The sequence below is a fragment of the Mesocricetus auratus genome, unplaced genomic scaffold (genome assembly GCF_017639785.1).
Source record: "Mesocricetus auratus isolate SY011 unplaced genomic scaffold, BCM_Maur_2.0 Super-Scaffold_100008, whole genome shotgun sequence".
In the NCBI taxonomy this organism is placed as follows: Eukaryota; Metazoa; Chordata; class Mammalia; order Rodentia; family Cricetidae; genus Mesocricetus; species Mesocricetus auratus.
Genome location: NW_024429192.1, coordinates 66,771,480 through 66,792,301, shown reverse-complemented (window position 1 = coordinate 66,792,301; position 20,822 = coordinate 66,771,480). Strand labels below are relative to the sequence as shown.

Below are 20,822 nucleotides of genomic sequence, written 5' to 3'. Positions count from 1 at the left end.
TTTAGGAACTGAGTTCCCTAACATCTTGACTCCCAATAATCAAAATTGAGGTGCCTGTGGCAATTACAGAGCTATTTCTTCCCTTAATAGGATTGGAGACAGAACTGGGGCCTGATTGACCATCATTAACATTTAGTCAAGGCCATCATGAGCTCTCCTCTCTTCTCCATTATTGGCATATGTCTGGATGATAGGGTAGAGCTGTATACATAGAGTGGGGGTCACAGTGAGTCAGAGAAGGCAGGTTTCAGTTAAATGGTTAGTACAAGCCAGTTAGATTCAGGGGCATGAAAGAATATGTGGTCATTTTGGCTGGTGTTGATTCTTTGGGCATTTGAGCAAACCTTATAAGGTGAGGAATCAAGATTGGAATTTGAGGACATGATGCAGGTACCTTGTCCTTGGCAGGACAATTCACCACCAATCAGCATGGCATGCAAAAAAATGTAGTCCCTGAAGGCATTTTTCTAGTCAGTCTTCTCTGCAACCTGATTTTCTAACCCCTGTCCCTCCCATAGACACTCACCATTTCATTCCTGGAAGGGATGTAAGAGAACATAGGTCCATCTGAAAGAGTTTCCCATCCCCAGCTTTTCTGAGTTCCCATGTTCAGGTTTGAGGCAGATGAGGATTGTGTACCAGGAGTTAGGAAACTGTGGTCAGTCTTATCTTTAAGTTGTCCAAGTTTGATGGTCTTTAGTGTTTATTTTTTGTTATTGTTGTTGTTGTTTAATTGAGGGTGATAAATCCAGGGGATGACAATAACCATTTTCATGGCAGTTAGGGTGGTGAGAATAACTAGGTAGGAACATTTGCAGACAGGTTCCAGGGTCCACATAGGAATCATTTTTATATAAATCAAGTTTCCTGGCTGGAACTGGTGGGAGGGTTCGGAGGTGGGAGATGTCAGGATTCCTGTCACAATTGGTCAATGACCTGGTAAGCTTTGTGCAAATCCAGCAATGACTTGAGAAAGGGAATGATTAGAGCTTTTTCTGGGGGAATATCTTGGAGTTTTAGAAGGGTGGGAGGTGTCTTTCAAACATAACTTCAGAGGATGTAAGCCTCTGCCAGTAAGGAGCACATTGGGTCCTGAGCAGTACAAAGTGAGGAGACTGGCTCAATTGTTGCCAGTTTCTGCAATCAGTTGGTCAGAGTTTCCATAAGAGTTCTACTCATCCTCTCTATATGACCTAAGTTCTGTATCCTATAAGCTCAATGTAATTTCTAATTAATATTTAGTACCTTTGTCAGATGTTATGACACTCTGGCTATGAAGGCTGGACCATTCATGGGTAGGGTCCCCAAAGATTGGGACAGTCCAAACCTAGGAATTATTTCCTGAAGAAGTTTCTTAGTAACTATTGGAAAAGTCTATGTTCAACTAAGGTAGGCTTCTGTCTATCCATAGAATGTGTCTACAAACACTAGCCATTATTTGTAGACCAAAACAGTAAGCCCTATAAAACACCTGTCTTCATTATATATATTATATGAATATTATATATTAATATGTATTACATATGTGCTATATAAAATTTGTTTATATAATGACCCTTTTCTCCCTCCTCCTTCATTTCATGTGCAATTCTTTTTTATTTAACTTTTTATAATATTACTCTCAGTTCCCTTTCCTCACCTCCTCTTCCAGACCCCCATTCCTCCCAACACCCCATCCCACTCCATCTTCCTTCCTCTCCCCAGGGCGGGTGAGGCCTTCCATGAGGGATTTTCATAGTCTGTCATATCATCCTGGGCAGGGCCTAGGTTCTCCCCCACATGTCCAGGGTGAGAGAGTATCTCTCCATGTGGAATGGGCTCCCAGAGTCCATTTGTATGCCAGAAATAAATACTGATCTACTCTCCAAGGTCCCATAGATTGCCGAGGCCTCTTCTCTGACACCCAGGTTGGGGGGAGGTGTTTGGATCAGTCTCATGTTGGTCTCTCAGTCATCAGTCTGGGGTCCACGCATTCCCCCTTGTTTAGGTCAGCTGCCTCTGTGGGTTTCACCAGCCTGGTCTTGATTCCTTTGCTCATCACTTCTCTTTGCAACTGGGTTTCAGGAGTTCAGTTTGGTTTTTAGGTGTGGGTGTCTGCCTCTGCTTCCGTCAGCCACTGGATGAGGCTTATAGGATGGCATATAAGGTAGTCATCAATCTTATTATCAGGGGAGGGCATTTAAGGTAGCCTTAATGCCAGTTGGTGTCATTTTTGTAGATCTGTGAAGATCTCACTAGTGCCAGATCTCTCTTCCAACTTATAATGTCTCCCTCTGTTATGGTATTTCTCATCCTTCTCTCCTCTATTCTTGCCCTGGCTCAACCTTTCTGCTCTCCTGTGTCCTCTTCTCCCCTCCTCTCTTTCTCCCATCTCCCTCTCTCCACTGCTCCCAATCCAATTAGGAGATCTCCTCTAACCCTTCTCCGGGTTACCATGCATATCTTTCTTAGGGTTCTCCCTGCTTCCCAGACTCTCTGGTGGTGGGATTGTAGGCTGGTAATCCCCTGCTCCATGTCTAAAATCCATATATGAGTGAGTACATATCATGCTTGTCTTTTTGTGACTGGGTTACCTCACTCAGGATGGTAAGAAACCATCTATTTACCTGCAAATTTCAAGATTCCATTTTTTTCTTCTGCGTAGTACTCCATTGTGTAAATGTACCATATTTTTTCTTTTCACTCTTCAGTTGAGGGGCATCTAGGTTGCTTTCAGGTTCTAGCTATTACAAATAATGCTGCTATGAACATAATTGAGTAGATGTCCTTATTGTATGAGTGTACATCTTTTGGGTATATGCCTAAGAGTGGAATTGCTGGTTCTTGTGGTAGGCTGATTTCCATTTTCCTGAGGAATCTCCATACTGATCTCCAAAGTGGCTGCATAAGTTGGCATTCTCACCAGCAGTGGAGGAATGTTCCCCTTTCTCGACATCCTCTCCAGCATAAATTGTCATTAGTGGTTTTTGTGCCAATACCAAGATGTTTCAGGACTATAGTTCTATAGTAGAGCTTGAAATTAGAGATGGTGATGCCTCCTGGAGTTCCTTTATTGTACAGGGTTATTTTGACCATCCTGGTCTTTTGTTTTTCCATATAAAGTTGAGGATTGTCCTTTTGAGGTCTGTGAAAAATTGTGCTGGTATTTTTATAGGGATTGCAGTGAATCTGTAGATTGCTTTTGGTAAGATTGACATTTTTACTATGTTGATCCTACCTATCCAAGAGCATGGGAGATCTTTCCATTTTTCTGGTATCTTCTTTAATTTCTTTCTTTTAAGACTCAAAGTTCTTGTTATCCAGGCCTTTCAATTATTTGGTTAGAGTTAACCCAAGATATTTTATGTTGTTTGTGGCTATTGTAAAGGGTGATGTCTCTCTGGTTTCTTTCTCAGCCCGCTTATCATCTGTATATAGTAGGGCTAATAATTTTTTGAGTTAATCTTGTATCTTGCCACATTGCTGAGGGTGTTTATCAGCTGTAGGAGTTCCCTGGTAAAATTTATCCAGTCACTTATGTAAACTATCCTATCATCTGCAAATAGTGAAAGTTTGAATTCTTCCTTTCTAATTTGTATCCCCTTGATCTGAATTTATTTCTAACATTAGGGAGGTAGGAGATGTGAGAGGAGCTGATGAATGTGATTAAAGTACAATGTATGAAAATTCTCAAAGATTTAGTAAAAGCATTATTAGAAGTTTAAATCTTAAAACAAAAAAGAGAGCAAAATAGAACAGACTGATTCCTAAGGGTTATCTAGCTCTAGTATTCTGGACAGCATATATCCTATTCCAAGCTCCTAGAATTTCATATGTTCTTTGTCTAGATTTAGGTGCTTTTCTATGTTATAAAAGAGAGGGTTATAGAATATATTCTACAAGTCTGGCTCCCAGTAAAGTCACATTAAAGCTTATAAGGCTCTAGACCATAGGTGGATTCTGTTTCCAAGTTGGAAGTGGTAATGGGTTTCTCAGGATGGAGTGTCCTGCTTCTCACAGAGGGATCAAGTTTCCTGGCTCAAATTTCAGACTGAGTTAGGGATGCCTTTAAAAGATCCAGTTCAATCCCTGACACTAACCCCCTCAAAAACAAACAAACAAACAAACAAAAAACTAAAAGGCAATTCTTTGTATTCTATCTGTGGGAGATGTCCCCACTTGGGTTCCTAGGTTCCCTGTTGGATAATTTACATATGCAAATACAAGCTGATGTGCAAACCCCAAGGTTTCAAAAATATCAAGGGTTATCTTCCTAAATGCCAAACTCTATAGCTTGGATGTTTCCACTAGAGCAACCTGCAGAGGCAGCTGGCTAACTTCCAAAAATGGTCCTCACCGGGCTTGTAATCCACAGCAGTTTTCGTGTGCTCACAAGCAGAATCCTAGGAAAGGGCAGGTGCTAAGATCCAGTCGAGGAGCCCAGAGCACACATTTGAAGCTGGTTACTGCAGTCCAGAGGGCTAGGGGCCAGTTTCTTTCCTGGTTTGGTGAGGCTCTAAATACCACTGTGGCTCTTCAGCTTTGTATTTCTCTCACAAACACCTCCTTGTACTAGCCCTCAGCTTGCACAGTCTTCGGAACACCTGCGACAACAGAGTTTGCGTCACTGGAATGTCTCTCACGTGAACCACACTCTGTTCAGCTTGGTCACCTACTCTGTCCCCTGGGGCACTAGGGAATCCCTAGATCAGACTACCAAATAGGGGATTTACTTCTGTCCTCTGGCTCTAGAATCCTGTACCAGCTCACAGAAAGCTTCCTCAGTTTCCCTCCAGGCAGTGAGGTGCAAACACTGCAGGTTTTGAAATCCTAGATTCCAAGGTTCAAATATTCTCTCTTTACCTGCCTGTAACTTTGGGCAAGGTTTGCCAGCTCTGGTGTGCTTGCTTACAAAACTCCTGTGTTAGAAAGAGTTTCAGGGTGACAAGAAAAGGGAACAGGACTCACATTTTAGTGTCTGGACAAGGCCAACTTTACTCCTGGTCAAGAGGGTGCTGTCAGAGATTTGAACACACCTGGCAGGAAGCACAGTTGGGTTTTTTTGTTTTGTTTTGTTTTTGTTGTTTTTGGTTTTTCGAGGCAGGGTTTCTCTGTATTGTTTGGAGGCTGTCCTGGAACTCGCTTTGTAGACCAGGCTAGCCTCGAACTCACAGAGATCTGCCTGCCTCTGCCTCCCAAGTGCTGGGATTAAAGGTTGGTTTTGAATCTAATTCTGACGGAGACTGCATCTTTCCCCCCATTGACCAGGGTCTGACATCACAGTTTAAAGATCAGCTAATGTATGAACACCCTGGGTGAAGGGAAAGAAGGAGATTGGCATGGGGTCAGCTCCCAGAATGCAATAGGGCCTCTGCAGAAACAATGACTTACTGGGTAGGAGGGTGTTAAAATATTTGCATACAAGGTAGAGGAGTCAAAAAGTTTTGAATTCTTTTCAAACACAAATTTTATAGTGCTTGATAGAAAAGACTCATATTTAATATTTTTTATACCAAGAAAATTCTCCTGCTAGGGGTTTGCAATGTGGGTTTATCAGGGCCATCAGGTGATGGGGGACACAATCTCCTACAGCTCTCCTCTTATCTCCACCAGCCCACTAGCATTTATGGGAACAAGCACTGTGTCTCAGTCACTAGGCACTCCTTTTTTTCCAACTCCCACACTAGTGCTTTGCCTTCAATAAAAAACTGTAAGAAAAAAAAAGAAAAGAAAGGTCCACACACAGGAGCCCCTAACATGTACACCAGAGCTGGACTCTCAGGCATTTCAGCATGGCCCTTTAACACAGTGGTGGGACTCAGCCGCCTTCTGCATTTTCAACCAAGAACTGTTCTGTGTACCTTGGAAACCAAAAGCTAGAGCTGGGAAATAGAAACCGAAAGTGAATGGGAATAGGAAACCAGGAAACTGAAACTGTTCTCTCAGAACTGAGCAAGACAGCAAGCTGCTTACTATGTTCATAGCTCAGCCTCCACCTCAGAAAATGTTCTCAGATGCCAGTACATGGGAGCAGATGTTTCAAGAACTTATCCAGGAGGAGAAACCCAGGGCCAAGTGGACCTTGCAGTTGGATAAGAACATTTTACCCGATGGTATGGCCCAGGGATGGAGACAGTACCAGCAGACAGGAGTTGGCAGGTGAGTGTGGGCTGGGCAGCCAGTCCTCCTGAAGGCTACACTGGGCGCAGAATAGTCTCTGCCAGCCTGCTGTTATAAAAGAAAGAACAAATGTGGCTAGCCAGGTTCCTCAGTCTTTTTCGGTCATGGAGTGGTTAGGTTCCCCCTGAACTCCAAGCCTCCACCTTGTTTGATGTAGGAAGTTGTTGTGTCCTGCTGGGTGTCCTTACAAAAATACTTCTGGAGTCCTTGAAAAAATGCCTCCAAATTCCTCCCAAAGTTTTCCTTCCTTCTCCCTTTTACTGGATCCCCAACCAGAGAAGGCCTGGTCTTGGAGAAAACTGCTCACCCTCTTATCAAGAGAAACATAATAAAACACATACAATGGAAAAATGGATTTATCTACAATTTGGGTCCAAATGATGCAGCAGTGTTACAGCTTACAGAAGAGATGAGACAAAATCCACATGAGCATGTTACCAAAGATGGTGGCGTGCCCTACTATAGTACCCCGATGACACCAGGGGAAGTAGGCTTTCTTCTTTGGATTCTTTTTTTTTTTTTCTTTTTGGTTTTTCAGAGACAGGGTTTCTCTGTATTGTTTTGGAGGCTGTCCTGGAACTCGCTCTGTAGACCAGGCTGGCCTCGAACTCACAGAGATTCTTTTTTGGGTTCTTAATTTCTTCAGTAAAAGAATTTTGAATGAACAGGACACTCAAATGGAAGGAAGTTTGAGGACAATTTTATTAGAGTTTCAAAGTAAAGCCATCAGGGAGGCAAGCTGTCACTCTCGGTGGCTGTCTGGAGTAGACCGGAGAAGGAGCAGAAGGTTCTACCCTGCGAGTTAAGTTGCTATGGAGCTGAGTGGTGGTAGGCAGCTACACAGAGAACAAGTAAGCTAGGCCAGTGTCACAGTGCTATACTGTGGAGCCAAAGGGTCCCATGGCGGGCAAGAGACAGCACTCAAATAGACAGCTTCATTGAGGAAGGGAGGGTAAGAGAGGAGAGAGAAAGGGGGTGCGGAGAGATCTTGTGGGGAGAGAGAGAGAGACAGAGAGGCAGAGACACACAGAGAGGAGAGACAGAGACAGGAGGGGAAGAGAGAGAAAAAGGAAGAAGAGAGAGAAAGCAGGCGGATAAAGGGAGGGGCGCAGCGCATGTGCACAGCTGGCCAGGGTACTGCCTGCCTACTGGGTTTGCGCATGCGCTCAGGAGCAGGAGCGCTGCACTCTGCCAGGTCTTCGAGGGGCAGGCCAGGTGTGCCTGAATACTAATACACTGGAAAGCATGCTTAGAGCAGAGGTGGGAAGGAGCAAAGGAGAAGGTAATGCTTTCCTGAGTAATTCAGAAAAGTGAACAGACTTACGAAGCCAGGCAAAGAGAGTTGCTGAGCTGGGTTTTGTAAGCTATGGCCATAAGGAGCAGGAATTCTGGGAACGAAATGTACATTATCATTAAAAGCATGACCCACTTATCCGCTAGCATGGCCTAAGGTGAACGGATCTTCTTAGGGGTGGTTGGTCGATTGGCCAGGTGCTTAGCTGGTCCGAATGGAAGTTAAGTATCCACCCAGGTCAGAGATTATATTCTCTTGACACAAAGGAGTTTGCCCTTGGTGAGCCTTTATTGCTATTCTCACACACAGATGTAGTTGTGGGAGCCGAGGGATTTGACCTTCTCAGAAGATCAGGATTTCTTACTCAGGGCTCAGAGCTTCTAGGGCAGGCCTCCACTCCCAGCATAGGGAGTGGGAATTGAAAAATGGGGGTGGTGGTGGAATTTTAAGGTTGTTTCCTTTGCTAACCCTGACTAGTCCCTACAGGCTGCAGCAAGTCTCCTTGCCTCACCCCTGCTCAGTGCTAGTTCCTACAATTCAACTAAAATCAAATAGCCATGTTGCAGTTGCATATGACTTTAGAGAAAGCCTGTGGATAAAAGGAGAGAACGCTTCAGACCCAGGTCGTGGAGTGTCTGTGGAATGCCCCTTCTTTATTGGCTGCCTTTCTTGTAGTCCCAAGCCAGCTCCATGTTGGAGAAACCAGCTCTCCTGCCTTGTCAGGAGAGAAAGATGGCTGGTCTGAGAACCCAGCCCCTCTGTTTCTAGAACCCTAGGGTGTTTTCTAGAACCCCTATAACCGACAGTTCTTTCCTACCTCCTCATTTGTCCCTCTGCCTGCCTACCCTTGCCCTACCTCCACTCCACATGAACCCTCAGGCATACATTTCCACATGTTCTAGTCTGTTTATAAGATTAGTCATGAGATCTCTGTGAGTTCGAGGCTGGGCTGGACCGACAGCCTCCAAAACAATACAGAGAAACACTGTCTCGGAAAAAAAAAAAAAAAGATTAGTCATGTTGTTCAATAGTGGTATGCTCTGTAGCAGATGGTTGATAAGGTTGGTTTCAATGGCCTAGGCTGAGAAAACAACCCTCCCTCACTTGCCCTGTATATCCCAGGCAAATTGTGTATACATTTTATTATTTGCTTTTCTGCCATGGACCATCTGTATTAGCTCCATGTCGCAGGGTCATTTTCGTGGACTGGGGATGTGACCGGCACCTGCCAAGCAGCTCTGGGTCCGTTCCTGGGTGGGGGAGTATGGATGAAGAAAGGCGGAGACATGGGAGAGTATCAGAAGGGCAGTTTCAGTGCATACTGAATGCCTCTTAGTTTATTGATACACCATCTTAAGTAATCAACCAAAGGTGGGGACAATGGCAGAAGACTTCTATTATCATGTACAAACAGCAAATAGCAATTACTTCCCTTAATCTGAAATACACTTTGTAGCTGCATGTACTACTTGGCCTTCAGGGGCTTCATAGCTGCATGTATTACCTAGCTTTCTGAGTGTAAACTCACCTGGGCCCAAGTCTATTGTTACTTAGATAGGAGCCATTCACCACCAAGGCCAGGACATACTGCAGCTATTAATGTCTTGAGGACAATAGAAGTGACTTGAGCTCTCTGAACTCATGGCAAGATAGAATGGATTTCCATATATGGGTCCCCACAAGTCCCCCTTCTTAAATTAATAAAATATTACCTGTGCTTCTGCAATAGGACAGACAACTGTGCTTGTCTTAAGTCACCTTCTTCAACCTACTAGTGCTTACCCATCCTTGGACTACACATTCCATTATGTGTGACCTGTCTTAGGTCTCCTGGAGGCATAAAGATCTTATCCGTCCTTGGCCACCAGCCTATGTAACAAAGAACATTAGGGGGTGGTGCAGAGCTCCATGCAACGCACCTCTAAACTATCTTTTCAATGAAAGCTCACAAGCAAACTTGATAGTGCCAAGCAACATGTGTGCTTTTACGACTGCAACAATCTTCTGCAAAAAGGGGATGAATCCAGCTAAAATGGCCTTTTGAAATTGTGTGGGATGTCTCTGTGAGTGCCTTTGGCTATATCAAAGTCTAGATCTGCCTTTCCAATCACATTGTACCCAAAGACTCATAAGCATCACATCAAATTCCTGTCAGAATGAGCTCTGACCTCTTACAACCATAAACACTTACACAGCACAGCAAAGGTTACAAACATCAATAATTCCGGTATGATTAATAACAGCAGACATACAAATCGACTGGATTATAATACTCATAATTTCAATTCAATAAAATGTCATGATGGGTGGAGTATGAATAACTCCACAATTCTGAACTTTTTCCTTTTCCCTATCTAGAGTTCAATTCTCTGGTCTTGTAAAGTTCAAAAATAACTTTGCGATACCACAGTCCTTGAATGTTAACTAAAAAACTTTTGTCTGTGTCCTGTTTAAATACTGAAGAGGGTCTTTTGCCACACATGACATTCATAATAGTGTTTAATTGTTCTAAATGAGTCCCTTCCCCCTGAGGCTTTTTCTCCATAACTTTTCTGAAATCATGCATTAACTTTTATTGTCTAGATTTCTTTCTTAACCACAAAGATAAGAGAATTTCTATATTCTCTCCTCTGCTAAACTCTACTAAACTCTATTGAATCATCCATTCATATTCCTTTGGCTCTCAGGCCATGCTTGCTTTGGCCATTTTCTGCCGACCAGCTCTGGAGGCCAGCTGTGGGAGGCACAGATCACTAACTCTTCCTGTCAAGACAACACTGACTGACTTGATACCTTTTAAAACTATATCCAAAGCAATTCAAGTATGTCCTTTTGTTAGGATTCATGCATTTACAATCACACCTCCCACACGCATGTGACCGCATCATACATACAGAATATACATGCATCTTTCGGCCATCCTTTTCCTAGGTTATGATTAGTTTATTGAAATAAAACTTCTTTAACTAAAATCTCTTGCAATACCCTTGAGTTTGTGAGCATCCAAAACCTGAAGAAATTCGAATAAATTTATCAATGTCACCTTTCTAAAAAATAAGCCAGTTTCTGACTGGCTGCATTAATTAGCATTTTCCACACACTTGGCTGGGCGTCAGGCACAGTAGCAGCTCCTAAAGCTGTGGGCTTCCTAGGCTTGGCCTTGGCCTCATCTTGCCTTTCTCTCTGGGCCTGGGCTGGCCCACTTGCAGGTCATCTGTGGCTGCAGCTGCTTGCAAAATTAACCACCACCACTGTAGCAAATCTGAGCTCTTGGGGCCCGCAGGTCCTGCTGATGTAGCGTGTATGTGGGGTCACACTTTCCTTCCCCAAGCCCCAGTGCAGCTCTGAGACAGCTGAGCCAGTGACTCCCGTGAGGGAGAAGGATCCTTAAAAAACTCTTAAACTTTAAAAACTTCTGTACTTGCTTCTGCTTTACTCCAGCCCTCCTGGCTATTAAAATATATCCAAGTAAACATACAATCGTCTGACTGATAATTCTCTGTCTCGTGTCTCTAATTATATACATTTTTATTTTTCCTCCTGACTTACAACGTTCACTCACCACACTTCACTTCTTTTTTCCAAGCGCTCCCTTCACATTTGTTCACCCAAATGTCGCTGTTCCTCTGCAGCAACTATCACTTCTGTCTCCTGTTCTCAGTCCCATGTTTCAGTGCCACTTTTCTTAGTGATAAGGGGCTCAATAATATCTGTGAGGAATGGCTTACAGATAAAGGGCGGTAACACTGAAAGACATCAGTCTGCCTGTCTCAAAATAAGTACTTTATAGAAGCTTCCTTTTGTCATAATGAAGAAGGAAGCTCCATGCATGTAGTAACAATTGTCTTTTTTTTTTTTCCTGAGACAAGGTTTCGTTGTGTAATAGCTCTGACAGTCCTAGAAGTCACTCTGTGGGCCAGGCTGGCCTTGACCTCACAGAGACGTGGCTGCCTTTGCCTGCCTAGGGCTGGGATTAAAGGTGTTCTCTGCCACTGCAACCCTGCAAATTCTCTTCCTTTTCTGACTTCCAGAGAGGTTTTTACTATCAAAGATGCATGCTCCATAGTAACAGAAAAACATCTAAAATGCAATGCCTCTTGCTCTTGCTTATCTGTGATCAGGATGTTCAAAACCGTATGAAGGGGATTCCTAGAATCCCTTAGCTGACAATTTCCTCTCAGGCCAATGGTCAGCTAAGGACGCAGTGTCTTCTTTGTTCTGTCTACAGCTTCCAGTGTTCCATATGTGACAGACGTTGGGTTTCTGCCCAAGTGAAGATACTTTACCACCTGCACTGGGAGCCTGGGCTGTCTCAGGGCCGGGTGCGCATGAGGATCTTCGCTCAGAGGTGCCAGAAGTGTAGGTCTGAATTTGAGAATCCTGAGTTCTCCACAGACAGCATCCAAAGGATTCTGGAGAACCTAGTTAGTTATATTTTGCGGAGATACTATAGACATAGCTCGAAGAAGCCACCATCAACCTTGTATGAGAGGGTGCCGTTGGATGGACCCCATGACACAGCCAATTGTGAGGCATGCGCTCTGGGTTACCATGGAAGGTGTGCCTTTGCATATGAAGCAAAGCCCCCCAGCCCCCCATCTTCCCCACCAACGAGCTCCAGTTCTTCTGCACCAAAGAGCCACCACTTTCTGCTACACAGCTACGGTTTCTCCCCAGAAAAGAGCCACACTTCTTCCGCACCACTGAGCTCCAGTTCTGCACCAAAGAGCCACAGTTCTTCCCCAGAAAAGAGCCTCAGTGTTTCCCCAGCAAAGAGCCACAGTTCTTCACCTCAGACTTGGACTGCGTTTTTTGAGAATGCGCATATTCCGGAACACAGAGAGCCCCATAACACAGGGCTATTAACGGCGTTGTTTCTTGCTGCACTTGCCTTGATTCGTCTATTCTTTAGATAATAGGCTTATCAACTTGTTTTCATTCTATGGTTATCAATGAAGTGGATGTCATTTTAACACATCAGTGAATTGATTTGAGATCAAGTAAGGCCATGTGTGTAGAATAAACCTGGTTTCCTGGACATGCTCTGAAAATAACCTAAAACATGACAAACACATAATGGACCCAAAACCATATTCATATTAAATCACTGAACAGTTTGTATTTGCTTGCTCAATTATTGTCATTAAGCTATATTGAGTAAATCTTGACAAGAACTAATAATCATGAGTATTATTGTAAATTTACTGTGAGAGACTGAATAATGTTCTCCCCCCCAAAAATGTCCTTACCCCAATATTCTTACTGTAACCTCTAGAACTTGTGACTATGCTACAGTATTTGGAAGAATGGATTTTGTAGATGTGATTAATTAAAAGATTTTGAGATAAATTGTCTTGCTTTCTCGGGATGAATAATAAAAAAAGCTCCTTTTGTTTTGTCTTTTTAATCAAGGCCCACCAAAAGTTCAAAGCTGAAGGCTTGGTCTCTGGGTGGTGGTGCTATGGAAGGTGGTGAAAACTTGAGAACACGGGCTTAGACAGGGTGGATTGCTAGGGCATGTTTTTGTAAGCTTATTGAGCTGCTCACCCTTTCCCTTCTCTTCCTGGTCACCATGAGGTGAGTATCCTTCCCCTCCCTGCACTTACTTCCATGATAGTCTGCCTTGGCACAGGTGCCCAAAGAGAATCAAGTAATATTGTTAACACCTGCAATAGAGCTCAGCTAGCTATTCCTCCCTGAAGAAGCTTGCTCTCAGATACTTCGTCAGAGCGAGGGGAATCTGAGAAACACATGTCCTAGTCAGAGGGAGGCAACAGGGTTAACACCAGGAGAGATTTGAGGCTGAAACACAGGTTGGAACAATGTGTTTCAAAAATGAAGGAAGGACTTGTCACAAAGGTAGAGGTGAACTTCTGGAAGCTGAAGCAGGGACAGAAATGCGCCCTTCCTTGGAGCCTGCCATCACATGACGTCAAGTTTTAATAATATTGTGTGTGTGTGTGTGTGTGTGTGTGTGTGTGTGTGTGTGTGTGTGTGTGTGAGTGTGTGTCCTGTTTCCATGCGCCTTGGGAGGTTGACCTGGAGGCTTTATTTGTAGCCTGACTGATTCAAGCCATTATACGTCCTAGAGCCTCAGTTTCTCTATCTGAGAAATAAGATTAGGTAAAGTATAGGACTGAACCATTGCATTTTTCTCTGCCCTTTCTCAAAATGTTGAGTGGCATAATCAATAAATGAGAGCAAGTGACAGGGAACTGACTTAGCAGAGTAGAGAGATGTAGAATAAAAGTTAAGTTTAGGAAAAGCAAGATATATAAATAGCAACCAACAACTCTAAGGGAGATGCTGGGAAGAATGAAGAAATGGAACCAGAGGAACACCTTGTGAATGAGTATAAGTCTCCCCTCTCCCCCACCCCCACCCTTGTATACGAAAGCAGCTTGAGCAAGCAATCCACGGAGAGTAAGCCAGCAACAAGCTTCCTCCATGACTTCTGCTTCACCTCCTGCCTCCAGGTTCCTGGTTGAGTTCCCGCCTGACTTCATTATGAACAGTAAGCTTAAAAATGTCCTTTCCTCTACAAGTTACTTTGGGGCACACAGTTTTATCACAGCAATGGAAAACAAACTAAGATATTCATGTTTGGTCAGGAACCTACCTATTCTTAGAAGGTAGCTTTCACTTGTAGGGAGTGAATGAACTCCGTGAATGTATATTGTTGACATGGGCATGTCAAGGACCCCAATACCTGTGCCCCCTGGGACTAGCAAGCTTTCTCCAGGTAAGGCTCCGAGGGCTAGCAAAGACTTCTGTTTCGTGTGTGTAAATGTTGTCAGTGCTCGCCATACTTTCTTCCCCCAGGATGAGATACCAGGAGTTAGTAACTCAGTGTGTACATTTTGGAGGGGGAGCACTACTAAATTTCTAGCCTATGAGAACCTGAGTTTATGGGTTCATTGATCCATAGGCTCTTAGAAAGTTGGGCTGATCAAAGCCTCCCAAGCAAGAAATGCTGGCTGATGTCCAGATTATCTGCTATTTCAGCCAAGATTAAATCACTACTTTGTTTGTGATGGTGTGTTGTAATGTAACTAGTGTGCCACCAATTATCTGGCTTGTATATTCAGGGAATAGCATGATGAGGACTCATGTGTTCATGAGAAGTCAGCAGTAATATGTATATCAGTCTTATTTAGTAGAAATTCATACAATGGGTCCAATTCATAGGCTTCATTCCCACTTGTATGGATTGTCCACTCATGTATCCAAAGTACCAGTACTGAATTGACCAATAACAGAGACTCCTGGTGTCAAGTAACTCTCTCTAGGTGGTTCAGGGTCCTTTTCTCTGGTGGGTACTTTCTGGTAGGCAATAACATAACACATGTGGTTCTTTGTTGCTGCTTGGTTTTATGCTAATCTTAACAACCCATTCACGCTTTCTTCCTCTAATCTCACTGTCTCTATGCTTCCCATCTGTTATACTTTAAAGTCCTAAGTGTTTTTTGAAAAGGCTTTGTGTTAAAAGCTTGGGTCTCAGATGGTGGATGGATTCTTTGAGAGGTGGTTGAATTTTGATGTCCAACCTAAAAGTATTACTGCCACAGGCAGGACTTTGGATTTTATCTGAATGGAGAAATGAGGGGATGAAGAAAGGACAGACACATAGACACATGTACAGGAAGTCTGAGATCAGGCGGGCAGCTGGGAAACTTCACCTGTTTAATTTATACTGCTAAATAAGGAGGCAGATTTATCATAATAGGAATTGTAGAACACTATGTTTCCTTTCTCCCTTCTGTCCTTTCCCCTTCTCTCTCTTTATGCATCCCTGGCCATCATGGAATCCCTATATAGACTGGGAAGTCCTCCAATTTGTAGAAATCTGCCTGCCTCTGCCTCTGGAGTGCTGGGATTAAAGGCATGCATGACCATGCAGAGCAAAATTACATTTCCTAAGCTATGTGCAAATGTGATTATGATAAAAAGATAGTTTATTTTGTTCATCCAGATCTCCCCTCATTGCATCATCCCTGTTTATTTATTTATTTTTTTGTATTCTGAGCTTCTCCCTTTCCTCGCAAATTCCCTTGTTATTTTCTCGTTCTCTTGCTCTTCTTTAACTATATGCTAGATGTGATTGCTCTTGTGGGATTCAAAGACAGAGAATGTTCCAGTTGCTCAACAATGTAACAGCTCTATACTACCAATACTATAAAGATCTAAGTCCATTAGCCCAGGTGATGCTTTATTTGGATCGCAAACTTAATTGTATTAAAAACAAAGCAGCCAGCACATCAATGAGGCACACTCTTGTTGCATCTGTGATAGTGTTAAATAAGAATTGGAGACTCATTGTAAAGTTGAGCAGCAGCAACTATGGGCTAGGACCCGGGACCGAGTTAAAAGGAAATTTGGAGAAGCCAGTTGAGCGCTTACATTCTCTTATCTATGCTTCCTAGTTAGTGCCAAGCTTTCTATGAAGGGCTGCATTCCTCTGAACTATGGACCAATATGAACCTTTGTCTCATTAGGATGCTTTCTCTTGGGTGTTTGTTCATTGCGGTGATATATTACTTACGATTTATTAAAGCATGCCTGAGGATTCAGAAAGCAAAGTCAGCCTCAAGTTATAGAGATCAGGCAGTAGTGATACACACCTTTAATCCCAGCAACCAGAAGCTAGGATGTGGTGGTATACACCTTTTATCCTAGAACTTAGGTTTAAGAGGTAGAGTCCAAGGCCACCCAGATCTACACATGATTGATTCGTTCCTAAAGAGAAACAGCTCACACAAAGATGATCTTAGCACCTAGGATCACACACCTTTAATCACAGCTCTAGAGGGGTATAAAAGATAGGAGCAGGATCTTCAGTATCAGGTTTTCATTCTCCAGCCATATTGAGGATAGGAAGACATTCAAGTCTCAGGATTCTTCAGCTACGATGAGGAGAGACAGCAGGATCATCCAATTAAGACTGAGATAGTGGTAAGAGCTAGTGTCCGGCTCCTTTGATTTTCTGATCTTCAGCTTGAAGCTTGATCCCCAATATCAGTCTCTGGGTCCCTTATTTTTCATGTTATAGGTCACAGTATGAGAAAAGCGACAAAGCCAACAATAATGGCAGGCATGACTGGACTCTATCATAGGCATAGAATGTTCTACTGACTGTAGTGAATTTTGAATCTATAACAAAACTGATTCAAATGTATCTTTTTTCATTACTACCATATGCCACCAACTCTCAATAACTTCAACCTTGGAGTGACAGGGCTCAGGACATGGTCAGCAGCCTGGTGAGTGTCACTCTATTTACATACTGGAGGATTGACCTGATTCCTACAATGGATTAGAACAGTACTAGATGGAGAAATTTCAGTAGTATCCTCGAACCAACTGCATTGCTAGTCAGGCCAGGCAGCTGAGTTGGGGTCTGAAACAGAAGCACATTTTACTTGGTAAATATTCTAAGTACTGAGTTGATTTTCAAGAAAACAGACATTTGACCTGAGCAGGCTCGATAAAGGGTTCTGTTACAAGATCAGACATCCTCTGAAATGGATAAGCCTTTCCTTGTGTGGGTCAGTAATTATAGCCCCAGGCTAAAAGCTCCAGATCTCCAGCATGCTAATGCAGTCCCTCAGCCACATTTCATGTTTTCTGGCCCCAAACACTCTCCACATGTTCACTCTGGTGAACGAGGCATAAGACCCCAAACATCCTTAGGCCAAATAACAGAAGGAGAGATACCTCTGGAGACACAGAAGGACAGAGCCGTCTGATGTCAGCCAAGAATGATTTTCTAGTGAAATCCTGATGTATGCCCTTTAGCAGAGTGAAAGGGGCAGCTATTTGACCCTAGTGCCTCAGCTAGGACCCAAAAGCACAGGCTTCCATTTAAGGATGTCAGATATGTGAACACTCAGGGGTAATGACCCAGCCTCAGGGTTGAACTAAAATTATCTCAGTTTTGCAAGAAGAGTGACATGTTAGAGGAATTCAGGTAAACTGGGCAGAGCAAAACTACATACTCTGGTTCTGAGAAACTTTCTAAATGACTCAGAGTTGCTGAAGGCCTTCAAGTGTTGTAACATGCCAGATTGTGGAGGCAGTAGGGAATGAGGTAGTCACTAATTCTCACTGTTGACACAGAGCGAATAGCCTTTCTCTGGAGACCCTCAGATGTTGAGAAGGAGGGGGAGGGATCCCAGGTGGCTTTAGTGACTCAAATACCTTATAGTATCTTTCAGATGTCCTCTAGGGCTAATGCATTTTTCAACAGATACAGAAGTCAAATCCTTGGAGGCATGGCCGAGTTACTTATTCATAAAAATGTGTGTCTTATACAGTTGGCAAATGCACATGTTTCAGTAATTTGGTTCAACTCATTAGTTAATGTGGAAAGAATAAGATTTAGAACTGTCCCAAAGAGCATTTCAGAAGTCAGGTATGGACAGGCAGTTTAATGACCTGCCAGATTACAAGTTATATAAAGATGAGTTACATTTCTTAACAGGATCATAGACTATAATATTTAGGAACTCCTAGTCAAATTACTTGTATTTCTATGTAACAAAACCTGTAAGTTATCCTTTACAGTTGATCAAAATATTCTAGTAAATGGAGTTAAGCTCAGCCTTGAAAAAATATGCAACAATATCACTGGTCTAATACTAAATGTGTTAGTCAGATTTCCAACATTTTGAAAAATGTCCAAGAGAAGCCAACTTAGGAAGCAAAGATGTGTCTTGGCTCATGGTTGTTGTATTCTACTGTAATGTGGTTTCACTATAAGACAGACCACCATGGTAGGGGACATGGGGCTAATTACAATTGTTCACTTCTTGGTGGCTGAAAAAGAAGGGAAAAGGAAAGAAGGAAGAGGGAGAGAAGAGGAATGAATGAAAAAAATAGAATGAGAACATGATACTCCTACATGTAGTGGAGGAGAAGGTTTATTGTAGATAAAAGGAAGAGCATAGCCAGAGGCATCTGGCATGATCCAGACTGAACCAGGCCATGAGAGGAGAGAAGGGAGGATTTCACTGAATGCAAAGGGAGAGAGAAGAGAGCGGAACCCGGAGTTCAGAAGCAAGTCAGGAGACTAAGAGACTGGTGTAGTTAGAATGGCTGGGAAAGAGAAGCCCAGCCTAGCCCCTGGGCTGGAGAATTCAGGGTACAGAATGGGGTATGCCAGCCAGAAGGACCCTGTAACAGGTCGGGGCTAAAGGATACTGGTGGCCAGAGTTCACTTTGATATGTTGAATAGGCACCTCAGTTAGCCCTTCATTCTGAGTTTGAGACCTAACAACAAAGAACAAAATATACTCTTGGAGGACACATACTTTTAACTGGGCCCTATGTGCTAAAGGTCTACTATCTCCTGATATTCTGCTAGGCTATGAATCCTTTGACAGGTTAACCTGTTGATGTAGCAGAGCCTCATGATCCAGTCACCCCCCCCCCAGGCCCCAGTTCTAAACACTGATCTTTAGAATTAAACCAGGGACCAAGTTTTAAGGTATAACCTACTGGAGGGATCTAAAGCATAACATTATGTTGTGGGCTTTTAATTTAGACAACGTAGTAGTGGTAAGTATTATGATATGCAGCTCCAGGGAAACTTTGTCAAATCCCATGGTAGGGAACAAACACTCCATCATCTTACACAGAAAAAATGTTTCTTGGGAAAGGGAGGGGAGTAAGGGGAGAAAGAGACAGAGACAGACAAAGATCTGCCTGTCTCCTCAGAGAAATGCAGAGAGTGGGAGTGAGGGAGCTTGCATCTTAAAGGGACTTTGCACATACGTACAGAGCCAGGGCACTGCTTGCCATGCATGAAGGAGTGATACACTTTGCCAGGTCCCCAAAGGTCTAGGCCAGTTTTGCCTGGATGATAACAGTAATTGCAAACATGTATAAGATCATAGCCAAAACACTGTTTTTGACTATTTTTGTCCTTATGAGACAGTTGGGAAGTCTAACATGTCCAAGAGCTAAACAGCCACTTATACATTGGAGTGTTTTGGGAAGTGCTGGAGTCCTTACTCTTCTGCTCAGCCCATCCATCCTCCCCAAGATATTTTATACCAGCCCTGACCTGGAAGCTCAAACTGGGTCCTTGTTCCCATCCTCCAAACCCATGGCACATGCTCAGTACTCTTTCTTCCTTCTGGCATCATACAGGACCTTGACTCATCCTCTGCTCTTCATACACAGCCATTCCCATACTCACCTGTCTGAGAGCCTTGCTGGTCCTGCAATTGCTCATTGTACCTGGGAGATCCTACAATATCCAGTTGGACCCCCTCAGTGAAGGTGTTCAGAAAAGTTAACAGTGACACCTCTTCTGAGATACTTAACCAACCAGAGTCATCCTGGGTGTGCTTGGTTGACATCAGTGTCCTTTAAAGTCCTTCCAGTGCTTAAGCAGAGGGATTTTGTAACAGTTGGGAGTGATGAGTTTCACACAGAACCTAGAAAGCCTGGGAGGGTTTGTTTACAGTACTCCTGGTGTATTTGGGGTTACAGGAAAGTTTGAATTTCCTGGCTCCTCAGCAGAGCCAACACTAGTGAGCCCCTTTGTGGCAGTGCTTGGGGATGAGTGAGCTATTTGCCAAGTGATTTAGGAGCCTGAGGCAAATGACACAGAGCTGCTTACCGACTGTGACAAGGCATCTGCACAAACACCCGCTTGTTCTTTTGTTCTTGCCAGATCTGTGTGGGTGGCAGAGGTTGAAATAATTTCATTACCAGAGTCCATCAACCTTGACAGTGCCTCCGCAAGACTGTCTTTTTCATGATCGCTTTATTTGTCTGAAATGGAATTCAGGTGCAGAAGGAATGGGGGAACACAGAAGTGGCTATTAACCATTCAAAGGATAACACGAGGAGAGTGACTCAGCTGCCCCCAAATTCTGAGGTTTATTGTTGTGTTCTCTTTGCCCTTTGAATAAGAAGAGAAAAAGTTTTAGTATAAGTAGTTTGTGAGTAGTGAAATTGAGAACCACCATACTGTACAGTGTAGAGCACAAATCTTGGGTTGGAATGGGAACAGCTTGAGAATTCTGGGCCCAGGTTTCAATATGTTCCTCCTCTTTAAAGTCGGGTTCCCAGTATTATTAGAGATTGGCATTCTACACCTTGGATACAAAGGCTCAGAGAAAACAGAATTTACTCATATTCACACAGCTGTTTCCAGTAGCTTGTGTGTCATTTGTAGGGGACAAGGCAATAGAAATAACTCTAAGAAGATGCAGCTAGTATCCTGCTTCCTAAGATGGCCCAACAGTAAGGTCAAAGAGACTAGACACAGGCAGGAATGACAGGAGCCCTGATATTACCACTTCGCAAATCCAACTCTTTCCCTTGAGTCCCAAGTCATTGTCATTAAGCCCTCCAGAAC

The 20,822-nt window shown here is 43.3% G+C and overlaps 1 protein-coding gene across 1 annotated transcript; it reads left to right on the top strand.

Annotated features, from left to right (window-relative positions):
* The first annotated feature begins 5,902 nt into the window (after positions 1–5,902).
* On the top strand, positions 5,903–12,802 carry Rtp4 (receptor transporter protein 4). Its single transcript, XM_005071699.4, has 2 exons — positions 5,903–6,138; positions 11,682–12,802. The coding sequence occupies exons 1-2, from the start codon at positions 5,954–5,956 to the stop codon at positions 12,367–12,369; spliced, it is 873 nt and encodes a 290-aa protein (XP_005071756.2). The 5' UTR covers positions 5,903–5,953; the 3' UTR covers positions 12,370–12,802.
* Positions 12,803–20,822: the final 8,020 nt, after the last annotated feature.